The following is a 27547-nucleotide window of genomic DNA, read 5'->3' on the forward strand; positions in this document are numbered from 1 at the left end:
CACGCCCTGAGCCGAAGGCAGACGCTTAAACCGCTGTGCCACCCAGGCGCCCCTGGTGTTCTTTTTCTGTCTCCATTCTGAGCAGTTATAAATGTCAATGTGATCAGATCGAGAAGGAAAACAAAGGAGCAGGAAAGTGAGGCTCTGAAGAGTCATATTTGCATTTTGGGGTACACTGGAAGGGAAGAAGGAAACCCAGTGTCAACGGAATGAATTTATCACTACAAAGTTTTTGTTCCTGAATGGAAATTTCCAGACCCTATGTTGTAAACCATCTTACAATGGGTCATTTATAAGGAGCCTTTTTGCTTAAGTGACTGTGAGGCAGCAGCGCCATCTGCTGGGTGACTAGTTGAGTATTTTAGAACAATATTTTAGAGTCTATTTTCCAAAAAGCAAATTGAATTTAGAATCACGGAAATTATCTCAGAAATATCTTTAGAGATCACCTAGGCCATGTGTCCTCTTACAGGTAAGGACTGGCCTTAACTAGGTACAACATTTTCTTTCTGTTGATACAATGGAGCCCCAAATTCATTTCTCCGAGAGAAGACAGACTACAGCCATTATTACTAAACTATGTTATAGGTCTCATGTAAATCAGAAACTGAAAGGCAGCTAAAATCCACTTGTTAAGCATCTGAAGAGTGCTGTCCAATAGAAAGGTCTGCAACAATGGAGCAATAGAACTTTCTGCAATGATCCATATCTGTGCATATCCAATACAGGAACCCCCTTGCCACGTGTGGTTATTAAACATCTGAAATGTGGTCAATGACACTGAGGAACTGGATTAATTTTATCCAATTTTAATTAATTTACATTTTTAGAAATAGCCAACCACAGATGGCTAGTGTAGTGTTTCTCAACCTGGGCACTACTTGCATTTTGGACTGCCATCGTTCTTTGTGGTGGTGGCCTGTCCCGTGCACGGCAGGCTGCTTTAGTAACAGTCCTGGCCCCTACCCACTAGATGCCAAGAGTACCCCCAAACCCCTCAACCCCGCAAAGTTGTGACAACCAAAAAAGTCTCCAATCATTGGCCCAGAAATGCCCCGTAGGGGGCAAAATCACCCCTGGTTGAGAACCTCCAGGCTAGTAGCTACTGTAGTGGACAGCACAGTTCTAGAACATGCCTAACATGTATATGACATTTTCATTGAGAAAAAGAAATGGTGCCTACATTGTCATAAGAATGGGAAAGCTTAAAAAAAAAAAAGTCAGATGTAGAAAAGAAATCCCTTTCTTCTTTATCCTCCTTCCCACATAACAGATGGTGCCCAGAGAGTCACGTCTGAAAACTCGGCCTCACGCAGAAATCCCCAGGTGAGCCTCAGAAAACCCGTCCTGGAATCTGGCTTCCCTGAACTCACTGGGAGGAACTAGACAAACTGACCTCCCAGAGTCTCCAGGGCTCACCTGGAGAAGGGGAGGGAACGGTACTTAACTGGCAGGGCCGCTGCTTATGCTGGTCCTGGCTCACAAGAGGTTCAAACAAGAGTTGGGATTTTCACCACCCTCTTCTGGGGGGGAGGGAGGTGGAAAGGCCTCCTACGCCTCCCAACTAATAGTACGAAAGTACCCAGTGTGTTTCTGTCGAAAATAAAAATCTAATTGACAAAACCGGCCAAGCTCTATAAACCTGACTTTATTGCAAACTGCCAGGGGCCACAACACTCGGGAATCTCTGTGGGCCCTTGGGACTCGGGTCCCTGGACACATTTACATATGAAGGAGAAACCGTTTCAGCTCCTCAGGGAGGACGAGTCCGTTGATCTTGTGATGCTGCTGGGTCCTGAAACACTTCCGGATTCTAAGGCGGCAGAGCTGCAGCAAGGAAGGGGGCCCTGGAGAAAGATCGCAAGACAAGCTGCACGTCGGTGTCATTGATCTAAGGCTCGGCTCCTTTCCTTCTTTGAAAGCAGACAAGCTGTAACATTGTCATAGGGAAATAAACGTGGTTCTGCTTAAGACCACTTTCGGGGTTTTGTAGCAGGAGGCATTTTTAGGCCATGTTCTCTCTTTTCTGGTATCTAACTGAAATGAGCTTATTAGGTTTTGATTTAGAACAGATTGAAAAAAAAATCAAATCTGAGTCTCACTAATGGAGGCCGAAGGCAGCTAATTTTGGAATTAGGAAGCCACACAAAATTCCCATTAGTGAAAATAAAATATGCATTCAACGGCTTTCTTGTACTTTACCTTAAAAAATAAGGTACTTCCCCAAAAATAAGGCATTTCTAGATACAAACATGTTTATAATTTAGCAATTTTAAGGGTATGTTATCTTCTTAAATCATATTTGTTTTTTATTCTGCATTCAGAGCAAACCCAATGCTTCGACTCAGAGGTGAAGGGCACAGTAGCACAAACTTTGCATTGGGAACCAGCCAAGAGTTTACGTTCTAGAACAGTGGTTCTCAACAGGGTATTGGATAGAAGGGGAAAGGAGGGGACACTTGGCAAAGCCTGGAGACACTTCTGTTTGTCACCACTGCTAAGGTTGAGAAACCCTGTTATAGCGTAGAAGGATGGGCCATGATTTCACCCCCACCCCCCACCCCCTGCACCAAACTGTACTGGGAATTCTCTCTTATTAAACACACAAAAGCAAAGCTATATACCTTCCAGAATCCCATAGAGCAGTGGTCCTCAATCCAGGCTCCATCTCCGAAAGACCTATCAGGGGGAGGAGCTTTAACCACAGAAGTTGGGCCCCACCCCGGGGCCCTGGCTTCCATTCATCTTTGATGGGGCCCCGTGCATCAGATATTTTAAAGGCACCTGCCCCAGGTCATCTCACGGTGGAGCCAGGACTGAGAACCCAAACGAAAGGACACAGCGGCCTCGGCTTTCCTACCACATCCCTACGAGCTACAGCCATCTCTCGGCTGACAGAGAAGAGGACAGGTGGTAAGAGACACCTCCACGACCAAAGAAAGAAACGCAGTCCTGTCAATGGGGACCCCAGAGCACATTCACAAGGCCCCTGTGGGGATTTAGGGCACCTTCTGGACTCTGTTCTGTGGACTCAGGCCATCTACTAAGGAAGGGTTTCCCAGTGGACTCGAGGCATACGTTAGCAAGCTGCAGAACGTACACTGTGGGGAAACTGAACTGCATTCCGTCTCACTACGGAGGGCCTCATCATCTGTGCTAGACACGCGGTCGGGGACAACTGTGGGAGGTACTGATAAAGAAGTATCAGACGACGCAGAAAAGGACATCGGAGGAAGCTCAGCGCAACTACTGTGACTAGCTGAACGTCTGCTGTTTACTCTAAGTAGCCTGACGCACAAGTGTAGCCTTACGTCCACAGAAGCAGCGCTGAAAACCCACCATAGCCCTGCACCCGCACCCGCTTCCTGGCACCTGCCAGTGTTCCAGGAGTTCATCTGACTCCATAATAAAAGCAACACATTCTTTATCTATGAATTGGCATATCGGTTTGGTCTCGATTTCTTTTTTTCCCCCAGCAACACTCACGATGCTTTAAAGCCAAAGTGCGTTCAAGGGTGGCTCTGTCATGCTGGGCTGGAGTCATTTTCAGGTTTCATTGTGTGCTGTGAGTAAACACGGCTTTAGACGCTTTTGAAGACCAATGCCGTGGTAATACTCCTGAACTCCTTTCCAGGGCATCCCAAGACAGAATTCGCTGTTAAATCCGCAGATCTGGCTCTCTGCACATAGCCTGGCCCCATTTCCCGTGGGCTTCCAGACTGCTGAGAGGTGACCTCACCAAAACTCCAAAAATGACTCATGGAGGCAAAAGCAGCAGTAATTCTCTCCAGGAGAAAATGCCAATTTATAAACCAGTGGGATCACTGGCCACACTGTCACCAAAATGGGAATTAAAGGAATGAAAGACAATGTACGCACCTACAAATGGCCTGGGGAAATCAAGGGGAAGGGAAGAGTCAGTGGAGGCAATCTGAAAGTCCAATGGGATTATCTGCTGAGGCAGGGGATGAGGGATTGTGTATGTATATGTGTATACACACACACACACACGCACGCACACATACGTGTGTGTGTGTGTGTGTGTGTGTGTGTGTGTGTGTACGTGACTTTGTAACTTTAGGGGGCCGTGAGGCACTTTTGCTTTTGTGGATCTCTTTCCCAGTTTAAAAAAAAATGGTATTTTACCACTGTGTCAGTATAAAGACGCACATAATCCAGGTTGAGTTTTAAACCTTTCTTCCTTCGGATTTTTAAAGAAATGAACACATTTCTATGGGCCCCTAAAAACATCATGGGCCCCAAGCATTGGCCATCCGTGCTTGCTGGAGAAATAGGCCCTATATATAAATAGAATTTTCAAAAAACAAATCATCAAAATGCAAGTAAAGCGGCCTGGCGCTGATCACATTGCTTAATGTAAAGGGGGTTCTATTGAACTGTGCCCTGTGCATGACGCTGCTCAGGGAGGACGGCCTCGTCTGGGGGACCCAAAGGCAGGGCTTTGACTGCAAGTGTGCTAGGCAGTCGGGGTAGGAGGAAGAAAGTTCTGTGGCCACTTCACAATTCTGCACAGAGCTAGGCCTAATTCTCAGCATGCAGGCAGTATACACCAAGATAACCTGTCCTCAGAACCCCTCAGATAGGGAAGCCTGCCTCAAAGTCCCACAACCCTGAAAACTTAACCTAAAGTCCACACTCTAGTAAAAGAGCAGGTCCTGAACTGGCTCTGAACTGGCTCTTCTCCATTTCTAGGGACTATTACGAATGCCCTCTGAGGGGTCTCTGCTCCCCACCCTAGCCCATCCCCGACCTCACAGCCCTATCCCCTTGCACAGCACTTAATGACAATGTTCAGTTGTTTGGGTTGGAAGTGTTGGTTCTTATTTGGGGGCAGTGTGGACATAGGTGTTGACTGACCTGCAATGGTCAATAGTCAATGTCTTCAGACTGCTGCCGATCATTAAAGGAAGAACTTACAGCACTTAGCAAGCAGCATTCTTGCCCCCAGAACCCGAGTGCCCAGTAGTTTGGCCCATCTGTAGTGCAGTAAGGCATCCCGGGGGCATTGTACAACCCCCGAGAGGATTCTGTCGCATCATTCTAAAGCATGTTCTAGATAACTTTAATATCAAAAGTTGAAAATAATGTTAATTCTTTTAAAGCTGGCCTACCCCGTATATGAATATTAGATCATCCAAAACAGCTTGTCTCCAACATTTCCAACAACAGGTGGTTCTTTACCACGTAACCAAGAGCATACCTTGTAGAATACTAAATGATCTCCGCTCCCCACATTTGGTGACGGCAGAGAATGCTCTTTCTTATAGCATCAGAAGTCAGAACTCGGTAAGTACCTGCCTCCTGCTAGAGCCCACAGGAGTCACTATGGATCAGGGCTTAGATTCGGGCAAAGGAGAAGCACCTTCTCTCTGCAAGAAAAGCTGTGTCAGAGGGCTCTCTGGAGGCACCAACTCCGAGGGACGTTTGCCTTTGGCGTTCTTGGCCTGGGTGTCTGCTCCGAAGTCCATGAGCAGCAGTGCCAGCTCCCCACTGGACGCCCTGGCCACCGCGTGAAGAGGGGAATCCAGACCGCGGCCTTGGTTCACGCTGGCTCCTAGAGAGTCACAAGAATAAGAGTCAGCCAGGAAGCTGAGTGCGAGCACCTAACTTCCCAATGCACCGTGCCTCAAGATCCCTTAACAAAAGGGCTTCGACGGTGGGCATGGCAATCCTGGGAAAACGGGAGATGACTTGATCCCACTGAATAAGACGCGAGCTGTAGAGCACACGAGGTTTAAAACCTTGCCTCTGAGTGCTGACCGTAGGTGTGCTACATACAAGAAAAGTCCTCCTCTTCAGGAGTAAGGTGGATTTCTAGGACCATCCCAAGCCAATTTCACCCCTACACTTTCTACAAATCCACACCCTGGCCGGATGCTGGCTCCCACTGGGACATGCGGGGACATGTGGCTTTGCCTGAGCTGCTGTCCCCCTAGTAAAATGGAAACCTATGTCCACTCAACAAATAGTAACTGGATTGTTTCGGTACTGTTCTTGGTTTTGTGACGGATGTGAAACCCTACCCTTTCCTGACTAAGAGCTTAAAATCTCCCTAGAGCATTAGGGGAGAGGGAGGGGATGAGGGAGGGAGGAAAGGATGGTGGGAGGGAGAGAGAGAGAGGAGAATGAATCTCCTAATTCATAGCAACAACAGCCAAATGAGTAGCAGGCAACAAGAACCACAGGAACGTTCACAGGAGGCGACGGGACAGGACGGGATAGGACGGGAAGGGAAGGGAAGGGAGGGGTTACTGGAGTTTTAAAGAATAAGCCAGGACTCAGGTCGTTACAGGGGTGATGAAGTGGTGTTCTGAGGTCAAAGAAGGGTCTGGACAACAGCACAGAGGTGAAAAAGAATGATGCAACATAAGCCTTTCCGAGGAACACAGAAGATCGACAATGAGCTAAAAATGGGGCAAGTTGAATCTCCAAACAAAGGCGAACTGGAGGAGGAGGCCCCAGGGAGGGAGGCTGAGCCCAGCTCCAGCAGCTGTGCGAGTCCTGCCGGGCTAAGAGCGTGACTATAGACTCTGGGAAACAAACTGAGGGCTTCAGAGGGGAGGGGGTGGGGGAATGGGATAGACTGGTGATGGGTAGTAAGGAGGGCACGTATTGCATGGTGCACTGGGTGTTATACGCAAACAATGAATCATGGAACACTACATCGAAAACTAATGATGTGCTGTATGGTGACTAACATAATAAAAAATTTAAAAAACAATAAAAATAAAAATAAAAGAATGTGAGCGGCCGGAGGGAGGAGGTGAGAGGGAAGGGAGGAGAACAGTTAATCACGGAGGACCACCCTGGGAGGAGATACACTCATCACCCTCACCCTCATTACAAGTGAGACAGTGAAAGTGCAAAGAGTGTAAAACATCCCCCCTTCCTGGGAACACAGCCACCACGGACCCTGATCTCGCCCGACACCGTGACCCCCACTCTTCCCCCCGCTACAATACAAACAGCTTCAAAAGACGTTCAGTCTACTTTTCATTTTCTTTCCTTGCTTCGTGAGCTTTTTGCTTTACCTGACTCCAGAAGCTTCTTGGCACAGGCTACCTGCCGGTTTTCACAAGCCAAATACAGCGGCGTGCCCAGGTGGCTGATGTTATGGTCCACATCGCCCCCGTGAGCCGCAAGGGTCTCCACGCACGCCACGTGGCCTGCAGCCCAGGACAGAAGAAAGATGGTTGCAGCGCACATTCTCTCAGCCACGGAAACACCACCTTCCCTCTCTCCTGCGTGCTTACATTTGCCACGGACCAAAAGCTATTCCCTTTACTTAGCATAGGGAAGGACTTGACACACTGCCATCAGTTAACGGGCTGACCCTAAGAGGTTATTTCTCTGCAGCTCCGGGTAGAACTCCACTGGGGTTTACGAGCCATGGGAAGCAGCCAGCAACCTGTTCCAAGTGTCCGTGGCTTTGTAATCAGACTGAATACAGAAATGGAAGTGAGGGTGGGGAGAGGGCTGGAGGAACAGGGACTGCAGGTAGGGCTGAAGAAGACAGAGCACAGTATGGGCCACGGGCCTGGGGAGGCAGCCGAGAAGCTCACCAAGGGCCAGCCCTGGGGAGAAACAGGCCACGGTGGACACAGGCGAGGCTGAGAAGCAGCTGCCAATCCAATCCGAGTGGGGCCCAGCTTGGCGAACTAGGTATGGTGAAAGCCAAATCGCTCTTGCTTGGTCTAGAATGTCATACTTCAAACATTGCTCCTTTGTATTTTTTTTTTTAAGATTTTATTTATTTACTTTGAAAGAGAGCGCCTGAGAGAGAGAACATGAGCAGGGTGGAGGAGCAGAGGGAGAGGGAGAAACTCTCCACTGAGCAGGGAGCCCGATGCAAGACTCAATCCCAGACCCTGGGATCATGACCTGAGCTGAAGGCAGACGTTTCACTGACTGAGACACCCAGGCACCCTGCATTTCTCTTTTTATAAAATCGTTTGAGTTCCATGCATCCAGGGAATTGATGAGTTGACAGGTCTCTTAAAGAGAGAAATGTCAGTGCTTTGGGAGATAATTATCATATGGATGGTTTCAGTCAAACAGGGCTGCTGTAAGTCTCATGGGGAGCCATTCTGTGAAAGTCACCAGAGAAATAAAAACTCTTCTAGCAACATGTGGTCATGATGGTGATGACGACAGTAATGGACACTGGGGAGAAGCAGAACTTGCCATTCTATTTTTTGTACCAGAGTTAAGAATATTGGGAAAACTGTGGCTTTATGGAATGATTACCGCAGCTGCGTAGGTTCCGAGGTTCTAATGTACAGCATGGTAACTGTGCACAAGAGTACCATATTGTATGCTGCACATTTGCTAAGAGTAGATCTTAAGTGTTCTCCCCACACACAAAAAATGGTAACTCTATGAGGCAATGGATGTGTTCATTACTTTAATGGTGGTATCCATTTCATAATGTAGGTGTATATCAAGTCATCATGTTAGTACACCTTAAATATATACAATTTTGTCTGTCAATTACACCTCAATAAAGCCGGGCATGGTGGAGAATTACCCCAAGCTGTATACAGCATCTTTTATTTCCAAAAATTGAAAGTTTGTTTCACTTAGAAAACCTACGTGGGGCAGGGGGCCTGGGTGGCTCAGTCAGTGAAGCATCTGCCTTTGGCTCAAGTCATGACCTCAGGGTCCTGGGATCGAGCCTGCTTCTCCCTCTCCCTCTGCCTGCTTCTCCCCCTGCTTGTGCTCTCTCTGTTAAATAAATAAATAAAATATTGTTTAAAAATAAATTAAAAATAAATAAAATAATTTGATTTTTCTGGGGTCATGGGTTCAACAATGCATTCCACAAATCTTGATGGATAGTCTACCGTGTGCCCGACCCTGCTCCAGAACTACAGCAGTGAACAACATTCCAGATGCTCTGACGGGGTGCTTCCCAAACTTTGTGTGCTTCAGAATCACCTGGATGCTTGCTAAACAAAACACAGATGGCTGGGCCCCACCCCAGAGTTGTTGAGTCAATGCGTCTGGCGTGGGGGCCAAGAATCTGCCACCGCCTGCCAGGCCAGGCTGATGTTTCTGGTCCCAGGACCCCACACTGAGAAGAGAGCCCTTAAAAATATCCCTCCTCTTACAACAGTAAGATGTCTGTTGAAGGAGTGGTGGAAAACTTAAATTCTCAACAGATTTACCTCTCTTAGCCGCTTCGTGGATGGGGGACGCCAGGTCGCTCGCAGGGTGGGGGCTGGCCCCATGCTGCAGAAGCAAATTCACACAGTCCTGGCTGCCGCTGACGCACGCATTAAACAAGGGGGTGTGCCGGTCTGTAGTGATGCCATTCACCTGGAAAGAAAAGTTCCAGGCTGAAGGCTGGCAGTGGGGTGTCGTGGGTTCAAATCTAGACTCCACTACTTTTAAGCTGCTATTTAACTTCTTGGAGCCTTCGATTCCACAGCTATAAAATGAGGACAAAAATACCAAATTCCGCAAGGTTATGAAAAACTGACTGAGGTAAGGCATCGAGAATGTTATCGAATATTCCACCACTTCCACGCCCCCAGGAACATGAACCTTGAAACTAGTTAGGATAATCCTATATAGCTTACAAACTAATCTCCTTGTTTTAAACGTGCCATTCTAGACCCGTCCCATACCAATCCAGTGTCCTTTCCAGCAGTGAGAGTAACCTTTTAGAGTTAACATATTTTTTTAAATTTTAAAACATGAGTTTCACAGAACTATAGTGTGAATGCGTGCCAAAGATTTTCTTCAACTTGTTCGTTAAGGAGAGAACCAGTAAGGTGGTACGGCTGTCTCAAAGGAGAAATTATATCGTCAGTCAATTAAATGCTGAAATAAATCTTCTAATAGATACAAGACTCGCTAACGTCCTACAGGGCCATAAAGCTAGAGTCTTTGGGGACATCTTTTCTAAGGCTGGAGATCTGACCGAAACTTACAAGTTCACATCCGACTTCACAGTTTGGGCTATAATCAAATAGGGAAGAGCCAAGTCAAATGCAAATTTTCTACATTATTAAGCAAAGATATTATGAAGACCATGAAATCATTCTCACAAGCCATTTCTAAGGAAGAAGAGGACTAGTGAGGCACAGAAGATATCCCGGGCGCAAAGTTTAAGGAGGCACTCCCTTCCCAGAGACGGCTCAACAACCCCGGCAGGGAGTCTCTCTCTATACCTGGCACCCTACGTGCCACTCGGCCTCTCCTTCCTCTCGGCCCTGCTTCCACATGTGGAGTCAGTTTTCTTAACCCCAGTATAAACCCGATGATGCGCTCACCTATGGCTCTCTACTACTGCTCTCAGGACAAAGCCCATTTTCTTGGTGGGCATGACAAGGCTGTTCGTGTTCTGGCCCCTCTTACCCACTCTGCTCTCCTGCCACAAGGAGTGATTGGAAGTTAAAAAAAAAAATTGCTCACTTCCGTTTTCAAGTCTTTGCATTTGCTCTTGCCAGTGGGTGGGAAGCCCAGAACTTGCCCCAACCCACGACTCAGCTGACTGATGCCAACGGGTCCTTTGCCTTTCAGCTTAGACATCATTCTCCCCTTGGAAGCCTCATCAGGCTTCCTCTCCCCATCAGAAAGGAACGGGCCAGCACACTTCTGTGTGCTCCCAGCAAGCTTCTTAGTATTCACACTGGTCACATGGTGGTAGTTTGCAAAAACGGCCACAGATTCTCTGCCCAGTATGCATAGCCCTCTGCGACACAGCGTTGCAATTCCTGCCATCATAAGATGGACACTTCTTTTCCGATCCTTGAATCGGGGCTCGCCCATGGGCCTTGCTTTGCCCAATGGGACAAGAGCAAATGGGATGCAAGCCGAGAGCTTGTCTTTTTTTGATGCTCTTGGCATCCCTGCTACCATGGGAACCAGGCCAGGCTGCCTGCGAAAGGATGAGAAACCACACAGAGGTTTTCTGCCTCCCCAGCCACCCCAGCAGGGTCGTCACGAAGCAGCCTGCCCCAGCCAACCTGTCAGCTAACCTCAAATGCCTAAAGAAAGCCCAGCTGAGGTCGGCCGAACCAAGCCAGACCTGAAGAGCTACCTGGCCGGCACAAGGAATTGTGAGACAAATAAATGGCTCTTGTCATAAGTCATTAAGCTGGGGTGGCTTGTTACACGGCCATATATAACAGGTAGAAACAGTGTTTGGTGATTGCCCGCTGTGGCGTAGATACCGACATCCCACAAAGCTCTTTCCTGTCTCCGGGGCACACGGCTTCGCTGTTAATTTCCCCCTCTTCTCAGATACGCACTCTAAAGCTCAGAGCCTAAGTAACTTAACCAAGTTTCCAATATTAGCAAATGGTAGACACGGCTTGGGACCATTATTCAGGTCTTATGGAGCCAAACATTCTACGTTTTCTATATTTCATCACCTTCCAGCCTTGGGAACAAAGGCAGAAATCTAACAGCTATTTATTAGTAGTCACGGTTAAAGACAATGATGCAAACTCAAACCATTCCTTTCTAGCTAAAAATTCAGTACTTCATCTATCGTTAAAGCAAAGTAGTTTGATGGACACAATACTTTTGAAAAACACCCCTCTTCAACCTTCAGATCAGGTTAGTCAAAAGGGCTGGAAATTATTCAAAAGGGATGGAAACAGGCATTTGTCGTGGTTTCTAAGACATTATTTGAGCCGCACTTACCTGAGCTCCGTGCTTTAATAAAATGTTGGCACAAGAGGGATGACCTCCGAGACAGGCCTCATGGAGTGGGGACACACGATCTGCCGTGATGAGGTTCACGGGCCACCCCTGCAGGAGAGGAAATGAACAGAGTAAGGGGTGCAAAGTCACAGCTCCATAGGGCGGCGTTTCAGCCACAGATCCAGCCCTACGACAATTCTTTTAAAGTTAACCTTGCTCCCAGTCGGACTGTATGCTAAGGTGTTGCTGATAACGTCAAACAAACAAACACAAAAGCAACTTTCATGCAGCTGGGAAAGGATAACATGCTACTGCCTCTCAGAAATACAGCGGGACGGCCTCTACTAGAGTGGACGAGATGCGCCCCTGTGACCCCGCAATTTAACTCTTGGGGATACACATTCTAGACTGGCTTATCTCGTTCTCGCTCTCTCTTGTCCTCTCACTTGCTGGCTTTTTGTCTCGATGAGGTCCATGACAAGGAACAGAGAGCAGTCTCCAGCTAACAGCCGCTCAGTCCAACAACTCCAACTGAGGCCCTCAGTCCAACAGCCCGGAGGAACCGAACCTTGCCAACAGCTATAGGAGTCCCTGACCCAGGTAAATTGTGTCTAGACTCCTGATGCACAGACCCTGTGACCTAATACGGTCTATTACATGAAGCTGCTGAGTTTGGGGGTAATTTGTTACACAGCAAGAGATGACTAATGCAGGACCAAAGCACGAGGGGAGCCTCCACACACAGACAGAGGCAGAAAGTCCCAAGGCAAAGGGGCAATTACGTTCCCACTCTAGGTACTCGAGGTCTGAAGAGCCAAGAAAATTGTCAGAAGGCCCTGGGCTTCATCAACTTCTGGGAAAATGTGCTCTCCAGGAGACGGATTATGAGCTCAATCCAAGCAAAACATCAGAAGAACTCCAGGAGAGGCTCCACAGACGCCCTGATCATGGAACACATTATTCGTAACAGGAGGAAATTGGGTACAATCAAATTGGTCTTTCCTGGGACACATATTTTGAGAACGCGGTTAGTTTAACTAATGACTTGGTAATACATTGTACCTTTTCTTCCCATAATAGTTAAAATTTGCCTAAAATCATTCCAATGATTTGCTCTCATGTTGTCATTCCTAACACACATTCTTCCACCTGTGTGGACATTTCTGCATCAGTCAGCCTCCTCATCATTCTGTCCTGTCGGCTTTTACTGTCTGATGGGTGACCTCATAGATTTTGAGAGGTCCAATCATTCTGGACATATGCCTGAGTCAACAGGATCCTGAATCCAGAGCTTTTCTTTGGGTGGGCTTGGGGAGAGGTTCTGGGAGACTCGAAATAACCCATTTGTAAACGAGAAATTCCAACATCCCTTACAGTATTCCCCCCCACCCCCGCTGCCCTGCTGTTCACAGGAAGGGATGGGACTACGTCTTCCCTTCCTTTGTAACCTCGCATCCCCTCTGTACCCATGGAGCACTGAATGAATGCTTCCTGACGGCCGACTCAAGAAGAATTGAGTTACTGCATTGATCCCTTCACAGGTACTGCCCAGGGACTTCAGTGTGGCATCTGTTTTATTATTGTCATTATTATTTTATTATTTAATTGGAGGCATCCCCTCAAAGATCTGTTCTCAGATCCTTTTTTGCCCCCTCTCAATGCTCTGTATTTGTCCAATCTCTTCCACTCACACTGCTAGAATACACAAGAAATACACAAGAAATTCACAATTCCCTGGGGCCACAGATCATGAGATGACAGAAGACTGTCCTTTAAAGGAATTAGGTGCTCTGTTATAACCAATGTACTCCTCCAGTTACCAATGCCATTTCTTTTCTTTCTTTCTTTCTTTTTGAGACCGCTGCCATTTCTAAGCAATCATTTGGGTAGTTCTACATAAACCTACGTAAATGAAAATGCAAAAAAGAATTTAGTCACAATACAAAAAGTTTTCACCCACACCACATAAGCACATGTCAAAGAGGTTCCTTCACCTTCAGGTTCACTTTGCAAATGTAGGACTGTGCGTACAGTTGCTCACTGAGCTTGGACGCTACTTTAATGAACAGCGGCAACTGGTCAGAATTACTGACAAATCTGAATCCTAGAATATCATAAGGTAATTTTTAACCCATTATTTCACACAGTGTCCAGTCCCCAGTGGGTTCTCAGGTTTTAAAAAAATGGATTAAGTGGCTTATCTTTAACCTTTCTGTAATCAATTTGTCCCTAATCTCGGCCTATCATCAGACACTCTTTTTGATGCGGCCTTGGGGCTGGGCGATGTCAGGGCACCCACGGTGACACAGTGCTCAGTACCTGGCAGCTTTCTGTCCCAGCCTCAAATCACATGCCCTCCCCCACCTGAACCAACCTGAAGACTACAAGAAGGTTTGGCTTTTTCCTTTGTCCTGTACAGAACTGATCCATCATTCTCTACACTCGGGGCAGAAGAAGGTCACGAACAGCCGTCTCGCTCACTCATCAAAGGGAATGATGTGAGGACTTCATACATTCAAAGCCACTTGATGTGAGGACTTCATACATTCCTCTCTCCCCACCCCTAAAATCTCTCTGCATGTCTCCAGTCTGCTGTTCTTCCATTGCTCCTTTCTTTGAGAAAGAAACATCTGAGCTCGCCCCAACAGCCTATGACCTTACCTGGTCCCTCCATCACCTCATGACTTCCTTCGGCCACCTTCTCACAGGCGTTCCCCAGCTCCCTCCTCTTCAGGCACACTTTCCTTTTGCGTTTTGAAGCCTTCCCATTCTCATTCCAGACCCTCTACCAAACTTCCATCCAATGTTCTTCTCCCCTTTGCTTCCCTCCTCCTTTTTTTCAAAATTAGTCTGTCCCCATAGTCTCTACTTCTAGCCCTTCTCTCATCTACCAATACAGTCCTGCTGAAACTGCTTTTAAAGATCACCAGAGACTTTCTCCTTATCGAATGCAATATAGCTCGCTCTGTCCTCGATCTCCTCCACTTCTGGAAGTTGCTATGTATTCATCCCAAGCTCATGACACCTCTGCCCTGGCTTCGAAAACCAAGCTCTCCCTGACAAAAGCGCTATCTCTGACCTCCTACTGTCCTTTTTCTGTCTCTCTCAGTAACTCAGTCCTTTTCCTCCTCACATCTCGTAAATGCAGGCATTTCAAGGATTTGCCCTCAGCTCTTTTCTTTTGTCTCTCAATACTCTCTACATGTCACATACGGCTTTCCAAACTCAATCTCTGCCCCGGTACACGTTTCTAATTCCCTGCTAAGACATAAGCATCTAGAGACCCAACTAACCACATAAACTCAGCTTCTGCCAACAACCAAACTCTCCCTGTAAAGGGCTCCTTGTCTCGCCAGCCCAAATTCTCTGAATGGCCCCACTATATTGTCTCATACCTAGGATGGAGACCTCAGAGGGAGGGTAAGCAGAGTGATTCCCAAGTTCAAATGCTGGCACCATTACCTAACAAGCAGTGTGACCTTGAGCCAGTTACTTATCTCCCTAAGTCTCAGTTTCCTCATTTGTAAAATGGAGACAATTGTCCCTACCCTATAAGGCTGTTAGGAGGACTAAGAAATGACGTACGCTTAGCATGCTGTAACTTGCAGGCAGTTATGATCTGAGATCTCTTCTTATTCTTTACCACTTAGCCTTCAATTAGCTGCCACATCCAAAAGATCCGATGTTCCAGAACACCGGGATCTTTCCTTATTTCCACTCCGTAGTGTCTTAGCCCTTTGAGGATTGCAGGGGGCAGCATAAGGAGTTTTATTCAAGAAACTGAACAGCCAGTCTTCACCACTTGCTTTTAGCCAGACCTTACTGCTAAGGTTCTAGGTCTCAGCTGTGCCTTGGAATCACTTGGGGAGCCTTTAAAGGCCTAACACCCAGGCTGCACCCCAGAGCATTTGTCATATAATCAAATGAGGCTGAAGTCAGGCATCAGTATTTTTAAGAGCCCCACCTTACCCCAGACATCTTAAGGCAATTCTAATGTGCAGTCCAGATTGAGAACCACCAGATTAAGGTCCCACTATGGTCAAGTGGTACCATAATTGCTTTCTGCTGACCTAACAAACTGCTACTTTTTTTAAAATAAGGTTTTACTGAAGTGCAATAAAGAAAAGTCCATAAAGCCTAAGTGTAAATCTCAGTGAATTATCATAAAGAAAATATGCATATTACCACTACACAGGTAAAGAAACTTGGTATCATCTGTCTTTTCACATTTAACCCTTCTGCTGGGAAGAGCTGGTGATACGATCTCCTACTTGTAATCTGAATTACCCCAATTACTAATCAGCATAGTTGGATACATTTATTGACTATTTGGATAGCCCCTTTTATGAAGTGCCAGTCCAAGTCTCTTGCTCATTTTTCTGTCAGGTTGCCTATCTTTTTTGTATTGATTTTAGACAAGGAATATGGGCCCTTCATTAGATGGATGGATGGATGTGTGTGTATATATCTATATATCTATATCTATATCTCACAAATATTTTCTCATCTGTGGCTTGCCTCCTTCCTTTTTAAATATTGCCTTTTGATGAAGTTCTTAAGTTTAATGAAATCCAACTTATTGGTCCTTTTGTTTTTTTCCTACTATTCCTTTCATGTCCAATCGCCTCTCTCCTACACTATCATAATGGTCTCTCTTATTAAAAAATCCCTGAATGTAGTGCTTCTACAAGAGGTTTTTAAAAACTACCAAAGCAGGGCGGGGGGCACCTGGATGGCTCAGTCAGTTAAGCATCTGGCTCCTGATTTTGGTTCAGGTCATGGTCTCAGGGTCGTGGGGTCGAGCCCAGAGTTGGACTCAGCAGGGAATTTGCTTGAGATTCTCTCTTCCTTTCCCTCTCCCTTTGCCCCTCCCCCCACTCACATGCTCGTTTGCTCGCTCTCTCAAATAAATAAAATGTGAGAAAAACAAAAAAAAGCCTACCAATGTATGAAGAATGCCCTAGTTTAAATCAGAATATCTGGAGTGAGGTCCAGGCATTGTTATTTTTTAAAAACGTCCTGGATTTTTTAACGTGAAGCCATGGTGAAGAATAGTTACGGATTCAGTTTCTCCATTCTTGGGCCAAATTAGAATTTCTTTCCTCTTTCTCTTTTCTCTTTGTTTTATGGACATTTGAACATTGGTCTTATTTCCCTCCCTAAAATAGGTTTGGTTTAGCAACCATGTTTGTCATTTTTCTTTGATTAGCCAAAGTGTTATTAGATCGTAATCAGAAATAAACACCATGTGTGACGACGGTAACTGGAGTAGGTAATTTACATGATGTCAATTCAGTTAATCCTCGCAGACCCATATAAGGTAACCTAATGGACTGAATTTTTGGTCTTAATTCTCTACTCTCCTATAGCAGTGTAATACATTCACACCTTTGCCATCACCTCATAGTTGACAAAATGTACTTCCTTCAGCCTTCACTTCAGACTTGGTCCTCTGACTTGCTTTGGCCAACGGGATGTTGGTAGATGTGACATGAACAGACCGGAAGTACTCCTGCATGGCTGGGCTTGCCCTGCTGTGCTCCAGCCTTTTGCCATGAAGCCGAAATTCCTCAGGTAGCTGTGGCTCAAAGAGGGACGGGATAAATGCAGGAGAGCCGCCCCCAAGCTACAGCCAAGCCCGACCTAGGCTGCCTGACCTCAAGACTCGTTGACCAGAAATAAATGTTTATTGTATTATGCCCCTCCGTTCAGGCTGGGCTGTTGCCCAGCAAGATCTGACTGATACAGGTAGTTATTGGAATGCTCATTTTATGAAGGTAGAAAGCGAGGTTCCAAGAAGATAAGTTGCTCAAATAATGTGACAGAACTTAAAGATATGGTTCCGTCTGATGTGCAGTAGACATATAAATACTGAATATAAATGAATATCGGTCCAATTTAATGTGATATATAAAAGCCACAGTGATCATTTTTCATCCTATCAAAATAAGGTAAATGTTTCATTTTATCTGAGAAGCAGCTTAACTGCTTTTAGCTGGAGTTATGTGTTACTACCTAAATTTCGATTTATAATAGGCTGCTACCATAAACAGCTCAAGATAGTGGCTTAACGTAGTCTGAAATTTTTCTTTAGAAATTGTTATCTTACGGGGCGCCTGGGTGGCTCAGTCGTTAAGCGTCTGCCTTCAGCTCAGGGCCTGATCCCAGGGTCCTGGGATTGAGCCCTGCATCAGGCTCCCTGCTCCACCGGGAGCCTGCTTCTTCCTCTCCCACTCCCCCTGCTGGTGTTCCCTCTCTCTCTGGCTGTCTCTCTCTCTCTGTCAAATAAATAAATAAAATCTTAAGTAAAAAAAAAAAAGAAATTGTTATCTTACAGGAGGATTTCTTAGTCTAGATAGGTCCATGAAATTGGAATTTTTTAAACTTAAAACATTTATTTTCACTAACAACTACCTAAAAAGTCTGATGTCCTTCCATTACGAATCCAGACGACAAACCACAGTGGTAACACCAGCACACAGGACTATCACTGAGAGGAATCACAGACTCTCTTATTGAGTTTCGATTGTTGCAGACATCTAAAATATCTCAAAACATGCACTCAGCCTACTTAGAAAATACGGTAGTTACTGGAATCGCCACTAAATCTTATTTAATGCATTTTATATCACCATGTCACATTTGTTCTTTTTCTCATTTGCTAGGTCGTCTCAATATTGTGTTTCATGCATTTAAAACGTTACTCTGAGAAGGGGTCCACAGACCTTGCCAGGCTGCCAAAGGGTCCATGGTACGGAAAGGGCCAAGAGCTCCCACCTGAAAAGACTATAGTCTTTTCAGAAAACAGAACATTCCGAACAAAAACTTATTAGAATTTTGATTTCAACCGCTTTTTTTATTTACAAGTGTCTTTGCTTAAGTTCCCAATAATTTCGAACCAGCAAAACTCAAATTAATGTGTACTTGAAATTACACCTGGGGAGCAGAAAAACTGGTATCAAACTGGGCAGAGCCACTATCAGCTAGAGGTTCCATAAGACTGAAAATGTCTTCAAAATGGTAAGATTACATATTTTAAAAGACATTTTCAAGCATTTATTTTCCATCAGGGGTTTTCAACCTCAGCGCTACCGCATTTGGGGCTGGATAGTTCTCTGATGTAGAGGGCTGTCCTGCACAACGTAGGATGTCAATGACATCCTTGGCCTCTAGCCACTCGATGCCAGTAGCACCCCGCCCAACCCCCACTCCCAGCTGTGACAACCAAAACTGTCTCCAGACATTGTCAAATGTCCCTAAGGGGCAAAATTGCCCCAGTTGAGAAAAACTGTTTCAGGTGATAATTTTCAAGAACGCAGTCTATCGAGTAAAGCGAGGGTAACTCGAATGCACTGATCTCAGTTATTCACCCAGTAGGTATAATAGTACCTATTATGTGCATAGAATTGTAGTAAATTCTAGTATTTATGCCAGCCTCCCAACAAAGAAATGGTTAAAGGGGATAGGATTCACTTCATTTTGCCAAAGAGGAAATTTCTATCTTAATAAATCAGATTTATTAAAAAAAAAAATCCATGTACCTGGCTGATGAGGTTCCTCAGAGAGAGCAGACGTCCGTGGATGGCAGCTTCGTGCACAGGAGACCAATCAGACACAACACCTACACGGAAAGGGAGGAACGGGTTACATCGTGCTAACACTCTATAGACCCAAGGCGCATCCTCCCCCGTCAAGAAGAGCCCAAAGGGTCTTCCTGGAGGGAGACCTTGGAGTCAATCAACCAAGACTCCCATGAGCCCTTCAGCATTTCTCCCCTCTGTTGATGCTCCCAGTACACATTTTATTTGAAATGTCGAGATAGCTAAAGAAAGAACGATAGCCAGTCTCCCAGCTGAGGACAAAAGAGATAGATTGGGATGACGGACTACTGGACTTCCATTTACACACTGGTTTCAAAGGCAAATGGTCCATTTAGTTAAGTGAGAGCTTCAATGATCAGCAGCATTAGCGTGTTAAGCTGTGGTTGCCAGTCTAGCTTCCCGCATGAAATCCGAACTTTGGTATCTCGGCAAACAGCACCATATACTAATAGTAGTAATGACATCATTACATACACCATTAGGTTTGAAATCAGATCTAAACAGAACCCTATCTATTTATGAACTACCTCCTATCCCAATATCAAGCACAAAGTAGAGTTCAGTCTGACCTTGTAACGGGGACATGATTTACCCCAAAAGGTAGCCTGCTGGTGTGGTTAAGAGAGCTCTGGATTCAGACCCACTTGGCCGCTTCAGAGCTGTGGGTCCGTGGACAGGCTCTGAGCCACAGTTTCCTTCCCTGTCACGTAAGGACAGCAATAAACTTACCCACAGCTCAATACCTATTAGCTACTATCATTATCCTGCCCTACCATCAGGCAGAGTCTTGATTATACCCCCTCATCACTGCTATTTCAAACAGCAAACGTATTCGACGACCATAGAGAAAGAATACACATTCTGCGGAAGGAAGCCTGTAAACCCTGTCCCAACACATTACATGTTTTCCTCTCTCTAATTGAATGTGGAGGTAACCTGAATGAGACAGAGACCTGCATTTTCCTTCTCTCAAGCTGTGTCTGATTTCTAGAACAAACACAGGAAATCAGAATGTGAGGCGGTTCATCCGAGCTTGCTTCACCCTACCTGCCTGCTTGAGTAAACACGCTACACACGAACAAGGCAGAATGGTCTGCAGCAGTCACGCCTCGTAAAGGAACCAGTGGCTCCTAAAAGCTATGGAGACCTGGGGAACCAGTGCAGTTACTAATGCCTTACCAACCGAAAAGCCAGAAAGGACGTGGCTAGAACACTTTGTACTTAACACGCATTGGCTGAGGTCCGCCTGCTATCTAGAGCTATCAAGGCCCTGGAAAATCTGTCCTAGGGAGCAAATTACCATCCTTCCAGATGGATTCGTGAAGCATTGATAGGTAAGAGGCAGCTGAACGAGCCTACAGTCACGCAGTCCATCCTACGCTTTCCTTCTGGGGTCCCTACGAGTACCTTACGTGAAATGGCTTTTCCTACCTCCAAAACCTTATGCTCAATAGAAACTTCATGGCCTCGCAGCATTCTCTGAGGTTCCTGATTCTCTCAGGAAAAAAATATTGCTGTTTCTAGTGCTTGGAGCCTACCCTCGAGGCTGCAGATACGGAAAGACTTCTCTCCAAATTAGAATTAAAAGGACAACTAATTCCGCACTGCCAGTGCTGATGCAAAATACAAATGCGCACACAATCCTGAGTGAGAAGAGCCAAAAACTGAAAAAAGGTTTGGAAGATCTGTTTTAAAAGACATTTGCAAATGTACCCTAATGGTTCACCATGTGTGTGATGATTAATCCATTTTTCCTTCCAAGTGTTCAGCTGCTAAGAAACCTAGCTGGCACAATCCCCTTTCTTAAAGCGAGCTCGGTTAATTAGAGTTGACAGCCTAAACAGTCCGGGCAGGTAATTTGGGTCCTAAATTGTAACTCCGTTCAGATTTCATAAAAATGATTCAATTAATAATATTATCAACCAGAGACAAAAACAGGCTTTACTTTCTGTTCATTCATCTTGAAACCATTACTCCTTCCATTTACCGTAAATAAAGAACAACGTACTCCTCTAAGAGGAATAACAAAGGTCACCTGCGGTTTGGTCCCCCTGCGTTAGAGTGTGGGATTTCCAAAGCAGACACAGTCTGTGTCACTGAGAAGCACAGGGTGTTGTCCTGGTGCACGTGGTGAGGGGCTGACCATCTACATCTATCTAACGACTTGATTGACTCATAATCCACATACCATACAATTCACGCCCCTAACGTGTACCATTCATTGGTTCTCACAGAGCTGTACAACCGTTATTACTACGCTGTCCATATTCAGACAACTTCATCATCCCCAAAAGAAACCCCTTGCCCATTAGCTGTCACTGCCCAGTTTCACTTTCCCCGACACCTGGTGGCCACTTATATACTGTCTGCCTTTATGGATCTGCCAAGCTGAACATTTCACATAAATGGAATCGTACGGGACGTGGTCCTTTGCGGCTGACTTCTTCCACCTAGTGTCATGTCTCAAGGTTCATCCACGTTCTAGTACCTATCAGTACTTCATCCCTTTCCAAGGCCAAATAATACCCACCGTAGAGATAGACCGCATTTTACTTATTCACCTGTCGGTTGATGGACACCTGGGTTGTTTTTACCTCTTGGCTGCTATTAACGGCGATGCTATGGACATTCATGAGCAAATCTGTGCGTATCTGTTCTCAGTTTTCTTGGCTTCATACCTAGGAGTGGAAGTGCTGTAGGACATGGTCACCCAATGTTTAGCCTTTTATGGAACTTCCAAACTCTTTTCCAAAAGGGTCGTACCTCTTTATATTCCCGTCAGCACCTTTCTAATTGGAAGTCATTTCAGACTAGGGTTCGGTAAGCCTATCATAATGTGTCGATCACTCCTGCCCAGAAGAAAAACATGGGTCCTGCCAAAGGCAAAATTCATCTCAAATTTATACAAGGACGTCGGCCTCAGCTGGTCTCTGAACAACTGAGTGATTGTGTGAAGACTGAAAATCATGACAGTGGAAAGGTTGACATTTTTCTAGCATCAAGAGCGTGCAGATATGTATCTATATGCATACATACACACACATGGTTTAGTAAACACCGTAATCTGCAACACGGACTAGTCCACACACACACACACACTCTCTCTCTCTCTCTCACTCTTTAGCTCTTAAAAACACTGGAGAGAGACGGCTGAGGCATACATCTTAGATGCTCCTGCCTGGGAAGATCAGGAAGAGGTTTCTCTAGGGTTTTCCAGAGCCCACACCCAAGCAGGTAACGAGCTACAGACAACATGTGCAATTACACCCAGAACCAGCTTTGCCTGCCTTCCTGCTAACCACCAGACAGCAGACAGGGCAGGAAAGGGGACCTATTCCCACCAGAACACAGAAATGCTCCCAGTAGGGAGCTGGATGAAGAAGGGACTCAAGGTCACCATCCCCTCTTCCACTGACCCCACCACCGCCTCTGAAACTCGAGGGCCATTATCTGTACACGACACACCACCCAAGCCCTGAGTATATATTAAGGATTCTTCCCCAACACTCGCTCAGCCAGGGTCTACTGGTTTGACTGCCAGAAAATCGATGCCAAATGGGGTCACTGGCAACGCCACCGATGCCGCAGCCGAGCTCGAGGTGAAAATGGGGCAGGCAGCTCTCCTCACAAACCCACCCCACCAGTCCTCCAATTAGGGCCATTACACCTACCTTCCTCTTAAATCGAGCCACCATCAAACCCTGCAGCGCATTAGGAAGGCTGCCATTTCATCTTTACTGCAATTCTGGAATGATTTTTTTTTTAATTTCCATTATTTCAGAAGAGATTTTAAAGGCGCTAACTGGTACATTCTGAGAAGAGCTACTAACGAAACTCTGAGACAGTGGCATAAATCTGTCTCCAACCTGGGAAACAGTTTGTGAGGTCAAGGGGCAGAAGGGGAGGTTGGGTGGCCGTGAGAGGGTGGGAGCGTCTGCCTTCGGTCTACGGGACGTGGCGAGGGGGGCTCAGGGGTGTGCACCAAGACACAGAGGGAGTGGGGGCTGTGCTCACAATTATGATGGACCCTGGTTGGGTATCAGGACGAACAAAAAGAAGAGGAAGAGAGACAGAGCCTTGTGGTCAGAAACAGGAAACAGAAAGGCCCACTGAGGCAGCTCTTGGGCAAGTGAGACCTGTCCACTGTAATTCCTTGTCCAGCCCCATCGCCCAACCTCTTCTTTCCCGGTGTCCGTCTGTGTCTCTCTCTCAGGCTGCTTTCTCCACAGGGACCTCACAGCAGCACCCATTCTGTCTGGTCAGGCAGGTTTCCCCAGAAAACCTGCCCCCGCTGAAGCACCCCGATATCTCAAGATCCACCATGAGCACATGGGCTTGCTTCCTTTCACTTTCCTTCCACTCTCTACTGGGTGGGCTCGATTTCGGGAGGAAAGACTTCTCTACAAAAACCTGCAGGAGTGGGGGACCTGCTCCGTGGGTTGTGGGTGATGTCTAGTTTCTCCTCCACTGTAAGGAGTACGAGTTGCTAAGAGGAGGTATGCATTGCTTTCCTAGAGCTGCCCTAACAAAGTTGGCTTAAAACGACAGGAATTCATCGTCATCTAGTTCTGAAGGCTGGAAGTCAGGAAGGCGTTGTCAGGGCCATGCTCTCTTCAGAGGCCCTAAGGAAGAATCCTTTCTTCTTTGCCTCTTGTAGCTTCAGGTGGTGGCCGGCCATCTTTACTGGGTTTTTTGGCTTGTTAGACGCGTCACCCCAATCTCTGCCTCTGCTGTCACAGGCCTTCTTCCTGTCTTTCTCCTCTCTTCTTTTTATGAGGACATCGGTTATTGAATTAGGGCCCACCCGACTCCAGTATGACCTCATCTTAACTAATTACATCTGCAACGACCCCACTTCCAAATAAGGTCACATTCTGAGGTAATGGGGGTTGGGGCTCCAACATCTTTTGGGGAGGCACAACTCAACCCATACATAACAAGGTATTTTCAGGAAAATAAAGACATCCTCTTTAAACCATTAAACCAATCTCTGGGAAGAGCTGGTTGCCATCTGCCTACCCTTTCCTCCCTTGCCTCAGAGTAGGAGTCAGAGAAAGACCTGCAAGGGAGAAAGGGAGCAGCCAAGTTCCCCCAGACGAACCACACCTGGGCGCTCGTTAACCCCGACCTGGTCCTGTGCTGTTTCCCACCTCGCCAAGGTCAGGACTTCAGAAGCACAAACGGATGCAACTGGGCTAGAACTGAGGTTATGCGCAAGGGGCAAGGCTGGAACAAAGCAAGGGGAGCTGGGCTCCACCCGGGAAGGGAGCAGCAGAGAGCCCAGGAGGGCTTCGTGGTGGCAGTGGCCAGGCTGAGGGGTGGAAGATAAGGGTGACCTGGCCAGTCAGAGGCAGGAAACGAGGAAGGAGGAGAGCAGAGGTGTCCTGCCATCTGCCCTTGTGACTCCTGCTTCTTTGGAAACTTCTATTCCTTTAGTTCTTGGGGAATGCCAACATCGAATCTCTTCCTGCTTCTCTCACTGGTCCTACGTGCTCACCTGTAGGCCTGGCCCCGGGGCCCAACCCTGGCTCTCAGCTGTGGGCCATCAGACCAGCTCTCCTTTCCCAGGATTTCAGCACAGCCCCCACAGAATACTCTGAGGTCTCGGCTTCCCGACCCCTCGCATTCCCCAGCGTCCGGGCCACATGGTCATGCTGTGCGCCGGGCAGCGGCATTGGGACTTTGATGTTCAAAGCAGAAGCCCTATCCTCCCTTCCTCACCTGGCTCCCACGTCAGCTCCCGTCCCCAACTTCTCTCGTACCTTGCCCCCTTGGCTGACATTAATTTAGGCTTCAAAACTACAGTTTCAGCTGCCTTCCCTCCTTTAGTCCCAGTATCTAATCAAGCAACATAACCTGGCTGCTCTCTCCTTTGAAAGAGTCACCCGTTTCCCATTTCTCTGTCATTTCCAAAGTTCGATCCAAATGTAAGCTCCATGCTGAGATAGTGAGTGCATGGTTCTCCAAGCCTGGTCCCCAAACAGCACCATCAGCATCGCCTGGGAGCTTATTAGGAATGCAGACTCCCAGGCCTCTCCCAGGCCTCACCAGCTCCGGGGGTGGGGCCCACCCATCCGCATGCGAGCAAGCCCTCCGGGTGACACCCTTGCATGAGAGCTGGAGAAGCAGCAGATTAGTGCAAGAACTTTCCGTGATCCCACTATCCAGCCTCACTTTGGCCACCAGGTTCACTTACTTAACAGCCTTCATTACTGCCCGATCTCCACTCCAGAACCATCGATGGCTCTCAACTCCCTGCCTCATGTAGGCTTCACTCGTCCGTCCGAGCCTTCTGCAGCTCCATGCTCAAGTTCATCTCTCCAAACTTGCCCTCGGCGGGCTCCCTAAGACTCTCTGCATCCTACTTGTGACCTTCTATCCACTTTCTAAGCACCAGACCTTTAAGTATGCAGGCGCCTTCCGGCCTCCACCCACTGATCCGGCCCCAAATGGAGATTAGGAACTTTAGAAACCCTAATCAGTGAAAAGTGGCTGCCACCCCTCTCTGGAGTGGAAATAAAAATAAACATCATACTTAGGTGTAAAATAATCACGTGGAAGTCATCCAGATTACTGATTCTTTCCCACATGAACTCGGAAATACAATTTGCTGCTTGAAAAATATATTTATCAAATTCATTTTTTAAAAGCAATTTTTGGCGCCACTCTGCTTTCTACTCCTCCAAGTTTGGGCTCAAAAGATCTGATTACTCCAGTTCTGCCTTTGCAGATGCAAATCCTACTCACTGTTCAAAGCTCTGCTCCTTTTAACAGCAAAATTGGATACATGAATGACCGTAGCAGTCGTTAGTGGGAGGGAAGGCATTTTGTTATTTTATTTCTTCTGGTTTCTCCTCACCTTTCAGCAGCTGTACGACAGGAGAGTAATAAATCCTGCCTGACTTCTGGGTCCCTGCATATTGCCCCTCTGATAGACAAGTGCTGTGGGCAGCCTTGCTAATAATATGAATCCGAATGTCACCATCGCTCCTCTAATGCTTAGGCCCATTTTTCAGAATCCTTTCAGGCACCTGTTAATGTTCCCAAAAAATGACAGTTGCCCAGAGGCACGAGGCTCTATAGTGAAGACACCACCTGACAAGTGAGAATCATCCAAGATGCTTCTCCAAAGTTAAAAAAAAAAAAAAGTCTGCTTTTAAAGTGAATCAATCAGTACTCAGTGTTTGGACGTCATTTATAAACCTGGCCCCGCCTAAATGCCAAATACCTAAGACCTTTTAATAATGTCTTGGCAGTAAAAATATCCTATTTATAAGTCAGTTTTATTCCTCCAATGTAATATATGTGATACCTCTGGCCCACAAAAGATAATTCTTTGGGTGCTGAAGTTTCTACCGGTGAATAAACTGTGACAGTCGACTTTGTACGGTCTCTAGGACTCGGCAGATAGAGGTGCACACCTTTTTGAACCACCGTGTAAAGGATATACGTCTTCCAAGCTGTGGACGCACCTCAGACGGGGCCACTGAAATCACCCCGCCCTCTCCTCTCCTCAGCACGTTAGGCAGCCTCCCCAGCACTCCGATTCCACAGCCCGTCCACTCACCCCCCATCCACGGGTTTGAAAGGAGCCTGGTGTCAGGAGGGTCTCCTGGCCTCAGGGACTTGCTGTTCCTGCCCCCCGGTTCGCCGTCCATGGTGCTCTCCTGGGCCGGGACAGCTCCGTGCTCCGCTTCAGTTGCTCAGGAGAGTCCAAATTCCAGGCTCCCCCTGCTCCTGGGAATTCCAGTGCTGTGGCTGGTTGAGCCGCACCGTCCTGGTCAGACGGCAGAGAACAGCAGAGAACAGAACAGGCAGGGTAATCTGAGCACACTACCTGTGGTCAGACGCACGCGCCCAGACACACACACACACACATACACACACATGCACGCATGCACGCTCCACCTAGCTGGCTGGAGGTTGGCCAAAGCTCACAGCGGCCCCCCAAGCCCCAAGTCTGCAAAGTTGCTGATGTCACGTCCTTTCCCAAACTGAGACCAATCAGTGAGGAAGCCTTGGTTTATCAGGAAGGAAAGCCAGCTTGTAACTTTTGGAGAGCAGAGAGAACAAACAGGGTGGGGGTGAAGGAAACCACTCCCTGCTGCAACGTTGTTCGCTCTGCTGGGATCTGCTTGTTCTTTGGGGGCTTCTCGTTGAGAAAGCCCCAGAACCCAAGAGCTGAGAAAGCTGGTTTTGCTGCAGCCCCGCTGAATTGCTTGCACAGCAACATGCACAGCACGCCCTGGCCATCTGCACATGTGGTTTCA

The 27547-nt window shown here is 46.9% G+C and overlaps 1 protein-coding gene across 4 annotated transcripts; it reads right to left on the reverse strand.

Annotated features, from left to right (window-relative positions):
* Nucleotides 1–74: 74 nt before the first annotated feature.
* ASB9 (ankyrin repeat and SOCS box containing 9) lies at nucleotides 75–27316 on the reverse strand. Of its 4 annotated transcripts, none has more exons than XM_002928960.4 (7): nucleotides 26845–27311; nucleotides 19218–19297; nucleotides 11677–11784; nucleotides 9189–9339; nucleotides 7053–7187; nucleotides 5384–5575; nucleotides 75–1847 (listed from the first exon to the last, which is right to left on the reverse strand). In XM_002928960.4, the coding sequence occupies exons 1-7, from the start codon at nucleotides 26933–26935 to the stop codon at nucleotides 1723–1725; spliced, it is 882 nt and encodes a 293-aa protein (XP_002929006.1). In that variant the 5' UTR covers nucleotides 26936–27311; the 3' UTR covers nucleotides 75–1722. The 4 variants fall into 4 exon arrangements, with proteins under 4 accessions (XP_002929006.1, XP_019665214.1, XP_011235232.1 ...); XM_011236930.3 differs by having other exon boundaries at nucleotides 1722–1847; nucleotides 5316–5575; nucleotides 26845–27307; XM_034649550.1 differs by lacking the exon at nucleotides 75–1847 and adding an exon at nucleotides 1849–1870 and having other exon boundaries at nucleotides 5316–5575; nucleotides 26845–27309.
* Nucleotides 27317–27547: the final 231 nt, after the last annotated feature.

This window comes from Ailuropoda melanoleuca, chromosome X, assembly GCF_002007445.2.
Source record: "Ailuropoda melanoleuca isolate Jingjing chromosome X, ASM200744v2, whole genome shotgun sequence".
Taxonomy (NCBI): Eukaryota; Metazoa; Chordata; class Mammalia; order Carnivora; family Ursidae; genus Ailuropoda; species Ailuropoda melanoleuca.